The 21981-nt window shown below is 42.3% G+C and overlaps 1 protein-coding gene across 1 annotated transcript in view; it reads right to left on the bottom strand.

The window, feature by feature from the left end:
• L3MBTL4 (L3MBTL histone methyl-lysine binding protein 4) overlaps positions 1-21981 on the bottom strand; it is a 469197-nt gene that overhangs the window by 161106 nt on the left and 286110 nt on the right. The window contains 1 exon segment of the mRNA XM_070514531.1: positions 5538-5663. Within this exon segment, the coding sequence (XP_070370632.1) occupies positions 5538-5663 (126 nt within the window).

Genomic DNA, 21981 nt, shown 5'->3' with positions numbered 1-21981 from the left:
ATGTTACTCACATTCTGCGTGTCTGTATTTCTGTTTGGCCTACTTAAGCTATCATAGTCTTGTGGGGGCCTGGAATTGGCCACCCCAAGATATGTCTCTTTGGCATGATGATTATTTAGGGCTGGTTACTTTGCAGACAGGAAAGTAACTGAAAAGTAGAATTTACTTACCCTTTGTTAGGAGACATTTACATTGTAAAGGAGATCTCCATCTGTAAAGATGCCTCCCTCTCTGTACCAGGAAGAACGGGGATGACCTTATCTCTAGAAACTCCTATCAATACAGAATGCAAGGACTTAAATCTGCATAATAATCTTATTCCTGTTTCTGGTAACCTCCTGTAACTGACTCCTCCCACCCCCAACATCCTCCTTTGTCGTTAGCTGAAGATGATATTTAAGGTGGGGGCTTCAGCCATTTTTGGCAAGTTGCTCAGCTTTCCTGACGTCTCCCATGTATACATGTTATAAAGCTTTGTTTAATTTTCTCCTGCTATTCTGTCTCACGTGAATTTAATTTGTTCTCCGGACAGACAAACCCATAGAGGGTAGAGGAAATGTCTTCCTCCCCTACAGTCTGAAATGGATGAGTTAAAGTCTCCTCATATTATTCTGTTTCTCTTTCTATTTCCTGTGGCTATGCTTTCAGTAACATGATTCTACATCATATAATGAATAAAGACTTATGCCTGTTTTAATCTTACCGTGTAATTTAACTTTTCCTATTGCAAAGACCTCCCACTTACAGATGAGGAAACTGAGGCTAAGAAGAGTGCAGTAATTTGCCGCATATTTCATAGTAAGTGCTTGGGATGGATGTCCAACTCAGGCCAGTCTGAAGCCTTGAACCTTAACAGAGAAACTCACACACACACACACACACACACACACACACACACACACACAGGGGAAATAGATGTGAAAAGAAGAAAACACCTGAAATAATTTCCTTGGTTTTTCTTGAGCTGGCAAAGCGATTCCAGATAAATCATGAATAGAGGCTGAGTTGTGCTAGAATTTTCCATGAAGAGCACTCAAAACGTCTTAGATTTTCTGGCACCCTCACTGCTGGGCAGCAGATGCTCCTTTTCTGCTGGTGTTCTTCATGGTGTGTCACCAGCTCTGCTGTCCTGCTGCCCACACAGAGGTACCAGGTAAGGACTTACAGTGCAACACCCCCGTCTCTCTGTGTAAAGAGTGCAATTGCTAGTTCCTAAGTAAACTACCTTTGTTTGTTTCACAGCACAGGGGTAGATCAAGTCTTCCAGAGTCTGTGTTCTACGCATTTGGAAAAACTGTGTCTAACCCTGCACACCGGCTTGAAAGTAAATTTACATCTTGTAGCCTCAATACCGTCATCTTTAAATATTTCTATGTTAACAAATACCTCTACTTCGTTTCATTCACTATGTAAATTCATTCAAATAAAATGTAAATTGTGTGATAATTGTGGGCCAGAAGTCTTATTTTCATACAGATAAGAACTCAGGCAATTTCCTTGAAATAATGGTTTATGCAGATTTGACACGGACTCCAAACAGCTTTGACCAACACTGTTAACCACTTGACTACTTAAATGAAAACTAAAATAAACCTGTTGGAAATCCATCTAAAAAGGACACCGAGGGGTCTACCTGGTCTCTTAAAGTGATATGTTATTTTCAAGTGTCTCTAGCGATATCCTGATGTCACCATTCTCCTTGTCAGCTATCCAGAACAAGATGCTAACAATGTAAAGAGACTGTGTGCTGCCTTTCAAAACACCAAACCTTCAATATCAGAACCAGAAATTGTGACATGAATTTGTAAAAACAACATTCATTACTTGTAGCACCTTCCCTGCCTGGAACAGCGGCTGAACCAGCACAGCTCCAGGCTTCCTAGGCTTCCCCAGGGCTTTAGGAGCAGAAGTCAACTGAGCTGTTGTCTCAGGCCTTAATGAAACTGAAGAGAGGTTCTGGTTTTATTTGTTTCCTTCTTTTTTTTCTTAAATGTATGAATATTTGCCTAAGAATCTTTAGGACTAGAGACTGTAAAAAGCATCTTGTCGAATGATGACTCTTTGGTAAAGGTGCACATCTATGACAAGAGAAAAAATACTTCCATTCTGGAATATGCAAGTTTTATTAATTTAAATTCTTCAGGAAACTCAAGCCAGAGATGATTATAATAGCACACCTAGGAATCTGGGAGAGTGTAGCACCATTTTTAAATTCTCGTCTCTAACCAGCTCTTTGACACATAAGAAGAAAAATGTATAATGATAACCTTGGTGTGTTATGGTAAATTTCTAGCAGGTGTAAGGGTGTGTATGTGCATGTATGTGTGTGTGTATGTAGTATTTTCAATAGATACCACCAAAGATACATACTGAACAGCAATATTTTTCCTCTTTAGAGCTATGTAAAATTTAGACTACAATAATAGAAATACCATGAAGACAAACCACAAAGATTATGAATGCTATCAAAACAATATTTGCCCAGTTAACTACAAGAGGATTTAAATAAATTCTTTAGTTAGACATGTAGTTACATAAGTAAATTGATTAACTTGGCAAATGACATTCAGAATGTGATGACCAAACTAAAAACAGAATTGGTAGTTTAAAAAGAAATCAATATATTAAGTGAAAATGTAAATTGTCAGTCAGTGAGTAACCTGAACTTGACAAAAACAGACGTGTCACTGAAAACGATTAAAGTGCGCGAGAGAAATGTCCACCGCCTACTGGAGCTAATCCTGTGCCGCCCACAACCTGCACCCTCCAATCACCCTCCTGACACTCAGCAACAACTCCGCTAAGAAGTCTGTCCTCATCCTTTCAACATAAAACTGTGTTAAGTAAAATCAAAGCTTTCTATCAGAATTTCTCTTCATAGCTGTGAGAATTTGTTTACCTGATTGTTTAAATGCTGTATAAAGTTTTTATAAAAAGCACTTTCAAGAACCATTCATTTCTCTAATTTTTGTCTTTTCCATTCTTGAGAGAAGCTAACTATAGGTACTCATTGCTCTTATTTTTCTTTCTGAGACAACTGGAATCATCAAGCTTTTGAAGACTTTTCTCTCATTTGCATGAGCCCTGCTCTATCACAGAAACGTCTAAGAGAGGAGAAGAGTCAGGACCCCGTCTCCCAGGAGGCCCCCTGAGCAGCCCTGTGAATGGGGAGGTCTGGAGACATAATGTCTTGTGCCCTCTAGCTCCCTAAAAACGTCTCATTCCTCTCCCTACCACACGTGTTCAGGATTTTGTTTTCTTCCCTAAGCTTCAGAGACTGCCTTTCTTTAACCTTCTCTCTGTTTTACATTCTTCTAGTCGCTTCAGAAGTTCTGAGGCCAACTTTCATAGGCTGCTGGTGGAGAAAAGCACGTCAGATATTCTCAATGGTATGTATAATCAGATTGTACAAATAAGAACAACAGTCAGACTTATTTACATCCTACTGGCTGAGGAAAGTTCAGAGGAGCTGCTGGAACAAAGTGGAGTGCACCCACTGTGACTTCGTTCACAAGGTTTTCGGAGTGCAAGGAGGGAAGGTGAATGAGCCTCACACAAGAACAGGACAGAGGCAAGTCGGCTGTGAGGAAGTGGGAGGAGGGGCTTTGAGTGAGCTGCTTGGCAATCGTGAGGAGCTGTCCAGAGTGATATTTGTTATTTCAGCCCCAGGGCCACAGAATGGTAAACTCCAGAGAGCACTGAGGAACAGATCAACCGCAATGTCATGATCCGGCTAACTTTGAGGATAATAACTCAAGTTTTGAAGAAGGCACTAAGATGGCCACTTGTTTCATCTGGAAATACCCGCAACTCGAAAATCTACCATGAGCAAGCAGAACATAGTAAACTCTCTCAGGGCTGTCTTACAGAACTTTCTGTGTTATCCAATATGGCAGCCATTAGCCACGTGTGGCTATTAAGCATTTAAAATGTGGCTAAGTGTGACTGAGTAACTGAAGTTTTAATTTTATTAAATTTAATTTAAATAGACACACACAACTAGGGACTACCATATTGGACTCTCCAGCTCTAGATTTAAAAACAAACAGAAAACACACACAAGAAAAGCCTAAGGAAGGTTTTTCATAGCCATATACCCCTAGCGATGTTTGGAAATGAATGGCTCGATCAACTCCAAGAGGGTCCTCACCTAATACAGACCACCCTCCCAATGATGTGATCGCTCCTCTCTCTGTCCCTCCCTCCATATGTCTTTTATTCACTTTCTCTTTCCCTCATACAACACTACAATGTGTCCACAAGGTCCAGTTCTACTCTCGTAAGTCATGAGTCCTACACTTTGCCCAAGTAATGTCTTTATTTCTTTTTTATGGATACTATACTATATTCTTTTCTTCTAAGTGTTAATATTCGTGTATACTATTTGGGAGTGTTTACCATTATTTCTTACAGTAACATTTGCTTTGATTCATTTAGAGCTGTTTTTAGCACTGGTTTGCAGGACCGTAACCACATTATAAAGAAGGACTTTCATTTGTATCTCTTTTTTTTTTTTAAAGATTTTATTTTTTCTTTTTTCTCCCCGAAGACCCCCAGCACATAGTTGCATATTCTTCATTGTGGGTCCTTCTAGTTGTGGCATGTGGGACGCTGCCTCAGCGTGGTTTGATGAGCAGTGCCATGTCCGCGCCCAGGATTCGAACCAACGAAACACTGGGCCGCCTGCAGCGGAGCGCACGAACTTAACCACTCGGCCACGGGGCCGGCCCCTCATTTGTATCTCTTTTATTCAAACAAATGTTTTCTTGCTTCATATAATATATGACATTCTTTTCTCTTTATACTACCTATGTAGATATTTGTTTTACATATTTGTGTATTTGGACAAATTTTATGTCAATTCAGTTCAGTTTTTATTTATATATTCTTTAACTAGATTACCAATATGAATAATTCATTTATACATTATTTTACCAATTGATGGGGACAGAAAAAGCAATAAGGACTTACACATTGATTCAGACTTATTTTTTGTTACAAGAACTATCCTCCTCATACTATTATCAAACATTTAAAACAGGCATATTCTGCAGCATAATTTCACACATTATTTTCTGTTCTATCACAGAATTCTCTCATCTCCAAATGTATAAGAAATAAAGAAAAAGAAATAGGAACAAGGTGAAAACAAGATGGGAAAAAAGGTAAGAGGTTCTAGAATTTCTCTGGAAGAAACCAAGACTCAGCACTTGTCTGGAGAGAATTCGGGACTAGGGCGGGACTCAGTGGTGAGTGTACCCGAGGGAGTGTGCACTTGCAAAGAAAATGTTAGAGCACAGAGACTGTGGGAAGCGTCCTGGGTCTGGGCAAGGCCTCAGCAGTCCAGGAAGGCTGTAGGATGGCAGAGGCAGGCAGACAGCCAGAAATCGCAAGGAAGGGCCTTAGGAAAACAGGGAGGGGAGTATGATGGGGAGGTGTCTGGCTCCAAGAGAGTAATTTTTGATGCTTCTTATAGCTGCTAATCTGCATGATGTTTTCATTCATGCCTGAAATAATTTAAATAGGAAAAGTTTTACCTGGGATGTCCTGAATTCCATGGGCCATGGGTATGGCCTAGTCCTCGGCACCCTGCAGTGGGACAAACAGCTTGACCTAGAAGGATTTTCACATCATTTGCTCTTTTAGGAACTAAAAGAACATACCTTGAAAACACTCTCAGTAAAGAAGAACTGTAAAGACTAAAATATGTAAATGATATTCATTGAGACGTCACAGATTAAAAACAAACATCACCAAAAAACACATATGGGTTAGTTATGATGTTTCGTAAAATTATTTAGCAGAAAATATCAGTGTTGTAATAGATAACGCTAACAACAACTAATACCAGGGGAAGATCAAAATAAATAGGCATTGAAGAAATTTTTTTAAGAACCAGATAAAAGAACATTCACTTATTTCTTTCAGAGAAAAATCCTAGTTAAGGCAGTACAGCCATGAGCTGGGAACCCGTGTGGGTGAGGTCTGGTTTGTGATTCCCCACGAGCTCCCACTGGACCACAGCAAGGCTCTCCCAAACGCCGGACAGACAGATACCAAGCTAGCAAATGGGGCCCGCCAAAGACAGCACACATGGCCCGACCACACTCCTCCAGTAGCTGTCAAGCTGTCTCCAGAAAGAAGTGCTTGGCCCCCACTCTATCCTGCTCTACCAACTGCAGGCCAGAGATGCATCTGTCAAGCCCAAGGGGCAATCTATCTCTAAGGAGGATCAGGATTGAAACCCCCTTGCTCTGTACTGTGATTTTCCTCAGTCTGCTCTTTCCCTCCTTCCCCCCTCACATACACACGCACAGACATCAGCTCCCAGAATGTTCTATCCCACGCTGTCAGACTGCTCTGGGCCTTATTTCCCTGACAGTCTCACACTTTCCTTCTCCCTCCCCAGCTCTCAGACTTCCATTTCCTGTTCAAGCTCCCTATTTCTTGTCCCCTTCTCAACATTTTCTCCATCTCTCAGCTGTAATTTAATCTGGCAGTTGGCTGGAGACGTTGTGTCCTGTCACCTTCTTCAGGAGAAATGTTCATTTTCTCACACCCCAAGTGCCTCAGAAGTGGTAGAGAAGTGAGTGCCCTCTTTTCCTCCCTGTGGCTCTTCTAGACTCTATTTCTTTCATATTCTTTGAGGCTGACAACACAAGCTCTATGACACTGGCCCTCTCGTTGCTCTCACCCTTTTGTCTCTGTGACCCCAGCATCAGGGAAGACCCTGCCCCCGGCTCACTGAGTTCTCCTCTGTCCCAGCCCCAACAGTCACTGTAGGCAGCCTCAGTATCCACACGGTCATACTGGTCATCCACACGATGCCCTCACAGATCATTAACCACCTCATCCCCACTGGCCTCTTCCCCAAACCCACCTGAGACACATACACAAAGAAAACCCTCTGGATCTTGTCATCATTCAAAATAGCACTGCGTCCCAAATCACTGAGCAAACAGCCTCTCTGACTGCAAAGTCGCATTGCAGGCAGCCGGCTTGCTCAGGTATCCCAGTTGCCGATGGTGTTTTCAACAGCATTGGAATTTCCAGATCGCTGACTTCCCTGCTTTCCCATCATCAGCTCCTCTCATCACAACTCCCTCCCCTCATCTTCGATCCCATCAACCAGTATTTGACCCTCTTCTGCAAGTAACTTAAACTCCCTTGCCTCTTTAACCTTTTGTCACATGGCTATGGAAAAAAAATAGTCAGCCATGGGTCAAGAGTACTATCCTGCCACTCTGTGTTTTGCATAAGTTCTCTTGGGAAAAAAATTACACAACAGTGCAGATAGGGTGTTAGCAAAACTCCTGTCTTCAGTGTCACCTGAGCCCCTCTCCACTGCCCAAACTCTCCCCGCACCTCCCCGCTTTGGCTCTTAGTAGCTGAGCCTGCCTGTTACTTCACTGAGGAAACAGGAGCCTGCTCCCTGTGCCGTCATTTCCCCTTCTTCCTGTCCATCACAAGGCAGGGAGCATTCTCCTCTCCCCAAAGCAAACCACCTTTTTATGTTTATGATTGGATCTCACCCACATTCCATTCTTCACAATCTCTAGGCTATCAGATATTCCACTTGCTCCTGGAATATTCAACCCTTTGCACCAACATTTAAACATACTCCTCAGATCGCACTTCTCAAGCCACATCTATGTACCTTCTGAGGTCACTAACGACCTGGATTCATCAAGCCCAACACGCACTGCTGAGCACACGCGCGCTCAACGTCCTGGCGCTGTTCATCACAGCTGGCTACCTCCTTCTCAAGTTGTGTTGGCTGCCGGCGTGGTGACATCACACACTTATGGTTTCCCTTCTGCAGAGAGGCATTCTCTTGATATCTCCTTTGCCAGCGTTTCCTCCTTTAGGCAGCCTTAAAATGTCAGAGAACCTCAAAGTTCGTTCCTGAGCCATTCATTTCCACAGTTTCGTTTACCAACCGTATGCTGTAGATGCTCATAGGGTACAGCCCAGACATTCTAAGTTCCAGATCAATACATACAACTCCATACATCTCCAGCGGGATCTCTTAAAGGCTTTTCAAATGCAACATGGTGCAAACTGAAGTAATTATCTTGTCCCCCTAACTTCCTTTTCCTCCAGAGCTGCTCATCACAATCAATGCCAGAAACCTGGAGGGAACCCTTAACATGTTTGCTCCCTCATTCCACTCCACCCCAACTTCCAATCAATTCTCAGTCTCCTAAATATTTCTTTAACCGGCCAATTTATCTTCATCTCTACTGTGACTGGCCCAATCCATGTTGCCATCATTTCCTCCTTGGAGAACTTCAGGAGCTGTTCTTAACTCATTCCAATCTATTCTCCACCTTGCAACCAGAGTGATATTTTCAAAACACAAAACATTTTGCATAGCATTAACCTCCACCACAAATTAAGTGATGATTGGTTTAATGTTTGTCTCTCTCATTAGACCATAAGCTACAAGCTTGAGTGTACTGCACCATCGTGTCACCAGCACCTCGTCTGACAACAGAGTTGGTGCTCAGGAAATGCTTACTGAATGAACAGAGGAGTATCCCACAGTTCTGCTCTCAAGATGCTCATAGTCAAGAAAAGAGGCTTACATAGAAATCAGAAATCTGCATTACAGTGTGATTATGCTGCATGAAAATACTGACTGAGGCTGGGTCCCAATGTGTGATGATATTAGAACAAATATTTATACCTCAAATAAATTTTCATTAAATTTATTGAACAGTAAGAAAGTATGTCTTAGACATTTATTATGCTCTCACAACTTTGCAAAACACCTTGAGGGATAAATAGAGAGCAATAAGAGCTGTTCTATCCAAAGGCGGCTTTTAGCCACAGCTTTAAAAAAGAAAACAACTTTTGGGGCCGGCCCCATGGCCTAATGGTTAAGTTTGCATGCTCCACTTCGGCAGCCCGGGTTTGCAGGTTGAGATCCCAGGCACGGACCTACACCACTTGTCAGCCATGCTGTGGCTATGACCACATATGAAATAGAGGAAGACCAGCACAGATGTTAGCTCAGGGCGAATCTTCCTCAAGCAAAAAGAGGAAGATTGGCAACAGATGTTAGCTCAGGGCCAATCTTCCTCACCAAAAAAAGAAAAGTTTTAAAGAAATCTGAGGAATTGATGTTTAAAAATTGTAAACAAGTTCTTAATTAAGATGTATGTTTGTGTTAGTAAATAAAAGGATCTCTGAGAAAAGAAAGAAACACAGGGCATAAATAGACTTCTCCAAACTGCGCCTCACAATCCAGCACCAAGGTGACAAACACGAAGGCCTGGAACGTGAAACCCACAAACCAACCAGCCAACCCACCAATATTCTCCAGCAGCTGGCCCAGTGCAGCTCTGTGTGGACAACATTCCAGGAAACTCTCAATGAACTCCACTTAGTATTTTTTTTCAGGACTATTTTAATGCACTTGATTAAATGAAGGTTTAAAGTGATATTTTACACGTTCTTCAATGCATATTTATTTGTGGAGCCCTGATGGGTGTCATAATCCCCTCCTTGTTATATGTGAAAGGAGAGGTATGACCTCAACTACGGGGAGAAGAGTTATTACACTAAGAGCAGTAGCAAGGAAAATAACAAAGAAGGGGTCAAAAAGAACACGCAATGAAAATGGAGAGAAGTTACTGCAGTAACTTCCTTGGCAAATTTTGTAAGATGAAGTTTAATGGGTTGACTCAATGGCGAATTAGACAGAGAGCCATCTGTTGGGTAAAAGAAACCTGTGAATTCTATAATAGTTCATATTATTGCCTTTAGGATAAAGGGAACTTGTGATAAAAATAGTGTTTTTTCCCAGAAAAAACCTGCACATTTTCACCCAGAATATCTTACTTGTAATGTGGCTATTTAGAGAATTAGGTCTCAAGAAAAAATATTCTCAGCTTGAAATCACCTCTTCAGAGAGACTGTCCCTCACCTCATTACCCTTTCTTGCCTTCTTTTTATCACTTTACTTGAAATTATCTTCCTAGTTCATCTGCTTAGCCCCTGTCAGATGAGTCACGTGAGTGAGGACTTTCATCTTATCTAACTTGTTTACCACTGTATCCCCCAGTAGATACTGAATAAGGATGATTTATGAATGAGGAAATCACCTTAAAGAAAATAACAATGAACACTGGTAAGCATTATTTTGATATATCCTGACCACAATGCTGTGAGACAATCATTATTTTATTCTCATTTCAGAACTTCGGTTGTCTAAAATCAATCTTCAGTCTCCCAAATACTGCGAGCCACTTGCTATATCTAGCAGCAGGAATAACTGCTAATTTATTCCACGTCTTCTATGAAAATCTTACTCAAGCAGGAGCAAAACTAATAGTAGAGTTCTTTTTGCAAGGACAGAAAAGAAATAGAAAGTATTCTTGGAAACTGGAAACTACCTGAGTAACGAACAATGCTTCAAACTACATACAGTAAGGTGTCCTCGTGGATCCCCATTCACATGCAATTACATGGTTACCATACGCAGCCAGGGCAGTCACTTTGGTTTGCACCCTATATCTACTTCCTCCTTTCTTGATAACCGAACCCTGACTGGGTTCAGAGAAGCAATCCGCCCCGCTGAGAATGCTGGCGTGCCCCGTCTCTCTCACATCCAGATGTGGCCACTCGACAATGTATCTCAGACAACAAGACCTAGGGAAAGTAACACAGGCTGTCTATAGATGCTTTCCCTCCCGACTAAAAGGGTGCGGCTGGTGCTGCCGTACCCTCCTCCTTCTCTGATCTTCACAGAACACTCATGAGGTGACAAGCCCAAGACAAAAGCAAACCTGAGGAAGAGGGCAGAGAATAAAGGAAGATAGAGCCTGGACCCAGGATAGGCCGGGGTGGACCTACCACACCAGTGTCTGTCATGTAGGAACAATAACCTTTGCTTTGATTAACCCATTGAAAACAGATTTTTTTTTGTGTTACCTGCAGCTGAAAAATCCCTAGGATAAAACAGCAATTTTATTTTATTTTTCCTTTTGTGAAATCAAGCATTGGTTCTAAAACAAAAACTAGAGTTGAATGTGGGCATTAGACCTATTGCTATGTAAAGATAGCAAAATCAGGAAATAAAGAGATTGTACTCTTCTCTAGAAAACGAGACAGGAACTGTCCCTTATTTCAAAATGGCCCAAATTGGCCATCATGACTGATGTGGATGAAAAGGCTTATGATCCTACCCAGAATGAGGTAGAGACTAAGATTATCTCCCTCCTTCTGAGTAGGAAGAAGTTTCCTCTCAGAAGTGTTATTTTATTTGGCATAAGGATGACCCAGAACAGAATGACGATACTGACACTGATTGAAGAAAATTAAGATGATCTATTCATTTGAACACATGTGTGAACTCCAGATTGACACTGGCCAGCATCAGAAAATAAGGATCAAGCAGCAGCATTCTTATCCTCATTTCAGCACTGATTACCCGCTGCTGAAAAAAGTATTCAGTTCAACCTGATTCATTTAGCAAGTTTTTTTTATAGAGAAATGACATGAGCATTGGGTGGCAATATCCACTAGAGGATATAAAGAGAAGTGAAGCAGATTTAAATGTTGCTGATAACGGGCAAGTTAAGATTCTTTATTCCTTCTTATTTTTTAAATAAAAATAGCCACTGAGGGTTATTCATTCATTTAAAGAGATATTGAGTGCCTGCTGTGTGCCAGACAGTATTCTGGGGGCTAGAGATTTGGCAGCTAGTCAAGCAGGAAGCTCTGACCCCTTGAGGCTTACCTTCCAGTACCAAAGGCAGAATAATCAAATAAGCATGATAGGTTGCAAGACAGTGATGGTGCTGGGCAGATAGAGTGGCGTGAGGAAGAGAAAGTGACGACGGTGAAGATGCTTTCTAAGGCGGGGTAGTCAGGGAACAAGTCCTGACGTTTGAACAGGATCCTACGTGAAGTGAAGGCATGAGACGTCCTGGGACAGCAGCAGCAAGGCCAGTGTGGCTGGGGCCGCGTGGACAATGGAAAGAGCACAGAGATGAGAGCACATGGGCCACAGTGAAAGAGTCTTGTATTCTGGGTTTGATGGGAGACACTGGAAAGTATAGAGTAGGGAGCATTTCCTTCTCCTGGGAACCTGTAAAGGGCTTGAGGCAGGCTCTGCATGGTGGCATCAGAGGACAGATGGCATCCACACCTGGTACGTGAAGCCATGAACTAGACGAGATCCCACAGGAGTTAGTGTTCATGGAGAAAAGAAGAGGCCTGAGGCCTGAGCTCTGGGAAACACAACATGTAGGGACTTAAAAAGAAGGTAGTGAGAAAGAAGGCCGAGAAGCGGCAGCCAGGGAAGTAAGAGGAAAGCCAGGAGGAATGTGTCTGCCAGTGAGCAGGCCCGTGAAAGCAGCGCGCCCAGAAGGCCTCAGCGCTGAGCGCAGGGGTGCTGAGGCCCGAAGGCCTGCACGCAGGCTGCCTGGGGCGGTGTGCAGGGCTGCGAGGAAGGGAACACGAATATTTTCAGTGAACAGATGCAAACAAGCCGGGCAGAAGTTCAAGGGAGAATGGAAGAGAGAAAAGAGGGGAAACCGTCGTTTAAACAACTTTTTGAGGAGTGTTTATATAAAAGGTGGTATAAAAGTGGGTTTGTGGTCAAGAAAGTATTTTTGTTACTGTTTTTGTTTGAGTGATGATCGAATGTTTCAGGAGAGGGAACATCTGATCACGGAGAGAGAGCGTGTAACTGGAGAGAAGTTCCCTGAGCGGGTGTGAAGTTGGGCCCAGCAGTGGGGGCTGACTGCCGGCAGGAGCAGGGCCCGCTCAGGGTCCCAGTGCCGGGAAGGCAAAGCCCCCCTGGACAGAGGAGGTGTGAGGGCTGGGCGGAGGACCAACTTCTCCACTGAGCGCTGTTATTTTCTCAGCAAAATAGGCAGTAAGATCATCAGCTAAGATTAAGAATGGAGCAAGGGAAGTAACTACTAAATCCAGGACTAAAAAACATATCAAGCAAACTGTTCAAGTATGCACATGTTCTCATTTGAAATAATTAAGCTTTCACTAACTTTATTTTGATTTGGAAACTTTTAGGTTAATATCCTGGTTTTTTCTCACCCCAGCCCCTAGGAAATTGATATTATAGTTTGCTAAGAAGATTTAATGAAATAATTATCCTTGAATGTTGGAGAATGCAAGTAATAGGCATGTGTTTCAAATTGAAATTATAAGTTAATCATACCTATTCTCCATCTCCTAATGAAATTAGGGACAATAAATACCCATTGTGCTATACTAATGAGTTTCTCAAATAGGAGAAGAAAATGGTGTAACCAAACACCATGCTTGCTTGTACTAGGTTTCAGGCTGTCCAATTTCACGATCTATAAATAGAGTGGAACAATAATTTTGTGAAGTGGAAATGCAATAAAAGAATTTTTAAAAAGTTTCCTAAAAATGTGACTGTTATCCTCACTTGATGATCCAGAAAAATCTTTAAAGTATAGCAATAACAGTATTAGTAGAGGAAGGTATACCAACCATCTGCCCAGTGCAGGAGACTGTTGAGCAATGTGGTCGTGCCCTGAAGGATCAGGGACTGGAACCACGACAGCACTCCCTCTGCCACACAGAAACGGCCATCTGCTAAGAGGAGAGTGTGGCAGCAGTGGGTCGTTTCCTAAAAGTGCCTGCACACGTCTGACAGAGCTTCTGAGGAGTAAGCGCAAAAAGCAAAACAGGTTCTTTGGGGCTTTGCTCAGTATTTAAAAGTAGATACCAGAGCAGCTGGCAAACAGCTTCTTAGCAAATTATAATAAAATGCATTTATCACATGCTGAGCTTTAAATAAGAGACAGAATAGTATAGAGGGTAATTGGTTAATTACACAAGGATCCCAGAAAAAGTGGATCTTGCGTTGAAATCTGGGTACGGTATCAGTGAACCAGAGGTTTTCTGGAAAATGTGATGACTCGACATGACACACTTGGACAAAGCATCTTGCATCTGGTTACGTATTGGCATGAGCTGTAAGGATGGGGGACAAGACAGTAAGGAAAGCGTGAAAGATGTTAACTGACACATGGCAATAAGGACATTAAAGGGGAAAGGGAGAGAAATAGATTTCGTTTGAGATATCCCACCTTCAAACTTGTCACGCTAGCATTTTAAAGTAAAGAATCCATATCATCGATTTATACCACAACTATTTAATTACACAAAATTAGGCTCTTTTTGTATTTCGACTAGCATAAATCTTCATGAAATTCCAACTGGTTTCGTAACCCAGTTTTTAATCTTTCAAAAACTCAGGGAAATGACACTCTTGATTGACGGAAGGGGAAAGCTGGGAGAGGTTCACACAGATCGTGCAGAAGCATGGAATTTTAAGAGTAGAAAAAAACCTTAGAGATTACTGGCACACAGAAAGATCGGATTAGGTGTCACTAAACTAAATTGAAGTAACCATATCTCTAACTGATAGCCTTACTGTGAGGGACTGAAGGGTAATGTGGCGTCTACAGGTGCTTAATACGAATGCCACTTCACTAGATCATCCTATTTCAATTTTTCATTATTTTTAAGAAACAAAACAGATGCACTTGTCTTCTAAACCTTAACTTTTATACAAATTCTTTCTCAAAGATATTATAAAAAACTAAAACTACTTTCTTTCGCCCTGAACCTCCTTTAGCTTGCCTTTCATATGAAATCAACTTTCTTTTTTTTTAAAAAAATGACTAATTTGGCACTTGGTTTACGTAAATGGATTATTCCCACCCAATCTCAGTGAAAATGCTGTAAAACCACCCCTTCTCTCCTTCTCATTCATTCTCTCTCACTCTCTATCTCGCTTTCTCTCTCTCTCCCTGTGCCTCCCTCCCCCTACTTGGCCTCACACAACGTGGCAATAAATAGAAGCCACAGGATTGTAACTTATGCCTTCCTTATTCCTAGGATCTTTCTTACTCATATGAGCAGAGGTAAGGGACAGACCTAAAATATTGGGTTTCACTTCACAGTTGCTTATGAATTATTTTTGAGTTTCCCCAATCCTTGAACTGCTTTTTTCCCCTTTTCCCAAAAGAGGAAATTAGTTAATAGGTTCCATTTTCATTGAAAGTGTCACACATAATTTGCAGACTAAAAAAATCAAACTTAGTTGCCGATAGAAATGTTATCTGTTTTCATAACCAGACATTTATAAATATAAAAATGATTTAGAAGAATTAAACACACTCTACAATGCAAGACTCCAAGGCGGGGTGACTATAACATCTTTCCAATACACTGCAAGTTGCATCTACAGCAGTACCTATGGCATCCATGCCCTCATCAGATCAGCTCTGACCAAACACAGCCACATTCAGGACCGCCATTCCCAAAAAGCTTTGGACCGTTCTTAACAGAAAATGTTTGGAGTCATTTGAGAAGCTCTTTTATCTATCTATCTACCTATCCATCTAACTTTTTTAAATATACATATATATAAAATATAATTGATAATTATATTTCTCCCCATGGCTCCTCCTCTAAACCCAACTCTACTATTAATGACATTCCCAATGGAATAACTTATCACTAGTCTTGGCAGAATAGCCATGTTTCTAATGGGCAGGGAATCCTCCACCCTGATGTCTATAATAGATGCTTGGATGAAACAGAAGGAGCAGCTCCCCTTCCCTCCAAGACCTGTGTACTAGTTTACCCACTGGTGGCTTTGAGCTAGTCTGGATCACAGAACTGAGAGTAAAGGACAGGCCCTTACTGAGCGTGAGTGCCAGTGCTGCCCCCCAGGGAGCTCCACGCAACAAAATGCGATGGACCAGACCCCTACCTACTGCCTGAGCAAAAGAGCAAACAACAACGTTCACAGTCACTATAGATCTAAAGGCACTCCATTCGGAGAACGCTCCCGTCAGAGGGTCTGACCTTCAAAGTCTAACCTGCCCGTGGCTGTTTGAGTGCCATTTCAGTCCAGTCTAGAGCAGCAAGACAGCGACACACTGTGCTCCACAAAGCCAAGGCCACGGGCACAGAGGGGTCCAGAGGGCCTGGGAGTCTACTAGAAGATGCAGAGACCCGGCCCGTAACTGGCACACAAAGCTGGAACGGACTCAAAGATGTTTAAATATATAAATTTCCAGGTCCTCAAAAATCAGAATTCCACAGGTTAGCTTGTGACTCTTATTTCTTGCATGTCCCCCAGCCAGGTTGGGAATCAGTGACCTAGTCCATCCACTTATTTTTGCAAATAAGGAAATAAACATTTAGAAAGCTAAAATAATTTGTGCTAGATCGTAAATCATATTATGGCAGTTAGGACAAGACTTCAAGGTTCCTAACTTGCAGATCTGTGCTCTTTTCACTCTGATACGCTGCCCAACAATTGTTATAATCAAACTTTTATACGTATATATACACAAACTTTCTTAATCAACTATTCCTAGCTTTAAAAGATAGGAAGGGTAGCCATGCGCATCGAGGTAGTCAGATATGTGAAAGGAAGAGAATGAAGTCTCAGTGACGCCACCACATTACTCAGCGATGGATGGGGGAAGGAGCATGCGCAGAGAGTCAGAGACCGCCTCTCCCCTCATCAGCCCCCACGCGCTCCTCACAATGTGAGCAGATTCCTGAGCTTGCAGTGATCCCGGTGTTTAAAAATGCAGTACAGTTTTCACACAGCATGACCCTCGACTCGCGCCAAACACTTCGCCAAGCGCCCAACACATGCCAACTGTCGAATTCAGTGATGGAGGGTTGACCCGCTGTGCTGGGCTTACTGAGACAGGCTTTTCAGTAACTGTGACTAAACACATGTTTTGCCTTACTTGCTAAGTTTAGAAGATAACCCTAGAATAAGATGTGACTCTGCTGTGTCGCTGAATTTTCCCCGGCTGCCTGGCATTGTATAAAATTTGGTCAGAGATATTACATAAAAAGATTCCTCTCCTGTTCTAATGACTTCCTTTACAAAACAGGTCCACTGATATGAAAAAGAGAATGATGACTTCAAAAAAAATGATGGACGGTGTTCTTGCCAATCTAAAAACACAAACTGCACATTAAAAAATGAAAACTTGCAAAACCATTATTTTTTTTTACCCTGCTTTTTTACAATTCCTTAGGACATAAAAGCTTTTAATGTTCAGCAAAATAGTCAAGTAAAGCAGCAATAAGGAGAATGTAGGATTATTCTAGGGGAACCACGTCTTGATGAAAGGGTCAGTAACGCAGAAGGAAAAGCGGTATGCTATTAGAAGCCATGTCCTCACTCTTTATGGCTTTCAAGCATTTGGTGATTATATAAGCAACATTAAATATGAAAAATTTTTGTGAAGGAATGATGCAAGTAAAATTGGGAGCATTCTACTGAATGCTCTAGGGTGGGTGAGATGCCGCAGAAGACATCCAGGAGCCACCTCAGACAGAGTAGAGAGAGGCTACTGGCTGGTCAAAGGAGCTCTAACTTTGCATCTGCAGCCCCTCGGATGAGGAGCTCCTCGGTATCAGTCCTGTGAGCAAGTCCTGGAAGGAAAGCTCTGGATGTACAGATGCAGTGAGCTGTCAACCCAAAGCCCCATGAAAGGTGTCCTGCCATTTCTTAATTACAGTAATTTTATGTGTTGAAGTGAAACATCACTTTGCTAAAGAGAAAATTCTAATTTTTAATTTTTGGTTTGAAATAAATATCAAACAATGTATGAAAAGTAACATGTAAGCCAAAGGTTCCTAGTTCCCAAATATGCTATACCATTTTCAGTTCTATAAGTTTATCATTTGCAGTGTTCATTAAATTTTAGGTTTGTGCATATTTTTAATTTCTCGATTCTTGGTTGCTTAAAATGCAAAGTAAAATGAAAAAAAAAATCCCCCATAATCTCTATATGGCTTCTTTCATAATGCAAATATATACTGTTTATTTTACATTAGAAAATATTTGATTCTATTTTCATTCCAGGGAGTCCTTTAAGGATATATCTAAGGGACAAGTATTTTTTAATCTTTCTAATACCATGAAAGGCAAGTGAGCAAAACATCTACCACTGGGCTTGTCTTAAAGCAACATCTCGTGTTGCACTCACCCCCTTCCCACCCAACTCTGCCCCCAAGTGTGAGAGCAGACTTCGGTGTGAGTAGGAGAAAGCATCTGGGGAGGAATTTCAGCCTCTTCACACCGAATCCGGGTGCCTGCGGAGCCAGAGCAGCCCTGCGGGACCCGAACCAAGGCCATGGTGGTGCCTGGTCACAGGGCCATCTCCCCTCCAGGCTTCATCATCGTGGTCGCCAGTGCGGACTACGTCCCACAGGACTTTCCAAGGCCTAGCACTGTGCTCAGAATGTTCGAGACACTAAGTAAATCTTTATTCAGTGGCAACAGCAACACTGCCCTCTATGACCCTTCCTCAAGTAATATTTTCAGGCAGTCAGTTAATCACTCAAGTTTCCGTTAATCAGGCCCTGTAGGGGGATGTAGGGGCAGGACTATAATAATTGCATCTCATCCCCTCTGTACAAGGTGAAAATTGTTTCAGAGAAATCCTGAAAGGTCTCCTGCCCCATCCAGGATCTCCACTGGACATCCATATGCTGACGTTCACAAATTGACGGCCAGATACGACTCATATACCAGGCTAGGATGCGAATCTGTTTCAATTTACTGTCAGGCCACTGAGTTATTTCATGACTTTTAGAAGTTAGTGTGTATTTGTTGTAAAGGTCGGTAATTTTGCACTTAGTTTAGATACACGCTATCAGCATCCGCAGTGGATGACTAGGACCGCTCTGTCCGTGACATCCCACCCGTGAACGGTCGTGAGTGAAGCTGTCTAGCTACAAGGAGAAAATAATCTGCAAAGTTGTTCTGAGTTAGCAGTAGGCACCAAAAGAGCAAGTTTCAGAGCAAAGTCTGTAGATAAATTCTGCCCTCACACCTCCCTCCCAGGAGGGAGAGCGCACAGGAGAAGCACTTCGATAAGGAACATTTAAAACAGACAATATCATTAGGATTGTAAGTACATTTTGAAATGTACTATTTTTCCTTGATAAGTCTACAAGTAAATCTGTAATTAGGGACTTCTAAAATAGCTAATTTTTTTTAACGCAATACGCTATAATTGTCTATTAAGTCGATGAGTACTCAGAGACTCTTAAAATTGCTGATTACTTGCTCGCTGTATTTTGGAAGAATAAGTACTAAAGATTCTTGATGAAATTCTCTTTAAAATCGAATGAAATTGAAAATGTTACCTGGCTAAGTTAACAACCTTTACTTTATGCTCAGAACGACATCTATCCATCATCATATTTATCATTCCAGACCTGGACTATAATCGCATTAACTCTTATTTGATAGTCTTGTAAATTTCCATCTCCGATGGAAGAAAACTTGTCTAATTCCACAGGGTCCCAAATGTTCATTAAAGAGAGCTTTATTAATCATTCATTTCTTAACGTAGATTTAAGTATTTTCTCTCACTTAACAGGATAAACAGTGTACCAGTCATATGGTATATTTACACATCATTCAGTTACATTTATACATGTGCTGTGTAACGAACCAAATAGGATAAAAATTTAGCTATAACTTTCATCAAGTTATGTTCTATTATGCTTGTTTATGTTTAACATTTAAATAGATTAGCAATGTTCTCAAGGTCTTTAACAGAAATTATAAGGGCCATAGATATTATTATAGTTTGTACTATTATTTTATTAACACACACTTTAACTTCATAACAATGCTTCATTTAATTTACTTTGTAATCAAGCATCACAATTATTTCCAAATATAAAGCAAACAGAAGCTAAAGAAAGAACAATGACAAAATTATTTAGACGTGGAAGCCAGCTAAGAAATCTCCTTTTTCTGCCTGTCAACTCCTTATTTATGACAGTTTCCTTCGTTAGCAGTGGGGGGTGTTTTGGCCCGTGTCTCTCCTCCTAGGCCTGACTAGACTAATTCCACAGCTACTACTCAAGAATTCACACCATAAGGCTGCAGGTGAGAGCCCAGGCGGCCTCTAGAGATGCATGCTGTTGTAGCATGAGTGAATAACCAACTCTCAGATAGAGCAATGAACACGCAGGTCAACATTTATTGGAAGCCAGATATTGGAGGAATGCTGACAGACAGAACACTCTTCGTCCCTCCACTCAGAAAGTTTACAATCTCATGGGAGCTACTGATAAAAAGCAAGGAAACAATTAAAATAATTACATATTGTGATGTGCAGTATGGAGAAGAGGAAGTGGTGCAATGGGAAATCGTAGTGGCGCTGTTCTTTAGATAATGTGGCCAGGGAAGGCCGTTCTCAGAAGGGAATATTTGAGATGAATTCTAAAGGGCGAGAAAGAATCATCTGTTAGAAGAGCAGAAAGACCATTCTAGACAGAGAAGATAGCATATGCAAAGGCCCTGGGAAAGAATTTGTGTTCAAGAAATTGAAATAAAGGAGTGACTGGAGTAGATGAGAGGCGAAAAGAAGACAAGGAGTTCAGAGCTGTGTGTACTCACATTCCTTCTCTCTTCTTGCATTTCCCCCTCTGCTCCATTTCCCCCTCTTTAGGCTGTCATTGGAGTGGGCATTTCTTTATGAACAGGGAGCCCCAAAATGAGGCTGGGGCAATGGGCAGCTATTTGCTTCTTTGGTATACTAAAGGGTGGCTCTACATCTCTGGGGGAAAAAATCCCACATAGCTGCTTCCAAATGGTAGGCGGTGATGAGGCAACAGTGTCCAGCAGCCAAGTTAATGAGCCCAAAAACAGCACAATCTGTGTGGGACACGGAAGTTCTTTTATTCCTCAGTAATGAGGCACAGGGTCTCTGAAAAGGCTGGTGGGTGAGCAGAAGCCTGAGGTCAAGATATAAACGCCACAGAAAGAGAGCTTGGGGGACTAAAGCAAACAGCTGGGACCACACAACTTGGGGGAAGCATGTTGAGATACAAAGCCAGGGGAATCCTCCTCTTTACGGAAAGGTAAGGTCAGCCTTTGCCTAGACGCAGCTGCACGTCCTGTGAGATGCTGATTATCGCGAATGATGGGCAGATATGAGGTTGGGCTGCAATGTCATCTATTTCTATTTTTTGCCACTCTCTTGCCAGCATACCTCATGCAACACTGCTGATGCTGCAAAACAGAGGGTGCCGTCTCTTTCTCTCAGCCCTTCCATGGGCCTCTCCAAGCCTGGAGTCTCACACCAGCTGGGTCCCCCACTTTCCCACCTACAGAGCGGGCGGTGTGGAGGGGAGTCTTACATGATCAGGAAAGGACACGCTGTAGGGTTCAGGCAAGTCAGGAAGTACATTCTGACCAGGGCTGGAAACCCCTCTCTGTAAACCGCTGCGTCCAACACCCCTGAACGGCAGGTCGCGGCCTGATACGCTAGAGGACTCTGCCCGTTTTATGTTCTCGACCCGCATCTGTGGTGACCCCCAAGGAGAAAGCAGTGCCTCAGGCTGGCTCAGACTCTCTGAGACTAGGGTCAAAGGCTTCCTCCTCCATCTACTTGCTTTTACACTCACGCTGAGGGCGCAGCCTTGCTCCCCTCAAGTCTGTGATGCGCGGTGTTCACAGCAGGAATGGGGACGTTGGCCTCCCCCTACAGGACGGTCGCCTGCACAGGGGCGCCCTCCCTGGGGCTGAGCAGCCCTTTGTGTCACTCCACACCCCAGCAGCTCTTATCATGGCATCTCGGTTCTTTGTCATTTCAGAAAAGCGCTGCAGGAGTGCCTAGTGAGAAGCCTGTCAGTCCCCAAGCAGCACATCCAAGTCCGCATCCAATTTAAAAAACGACTCTTTTGTCTCGAGCTACATACACCCTATTAGAGGCACTGCGATCTCTCATATTTTTATTTTATTATTACTATTCCTACCTGAAAACATTAACAAAGCCTTTCCACGCAATTGAATATTTTTCTGTTTAACTCTGATTTCTAATAGTGTTTAAAACAAGGGCTGAAGGAGCAGGGAGGGTGAAATAAGTATAGACGAATTATAGTTGTAAAACGTAGGAAAACAACCAG

This window comes from Equus asinus, chromosome 7, assembly GCF_041296235.1.
Source record: "Equus asinus isolate D_3611 breed Donkey chromosome 7, EquAss-T2T_v2, whole genome shotgun sequence".
In the NCBI taxonomy this organism is placed as follows: Eukaryota; Metazoa; Chordata; class Mammalia; order Perissodactyla; family Equidae; genus Equus; species Equus asinus.
The sequence above is the reverse complement of the archived record's forward strand: the minus strand, read 5'-3'. Positions and strand labels throughout refer to the sequence as shown.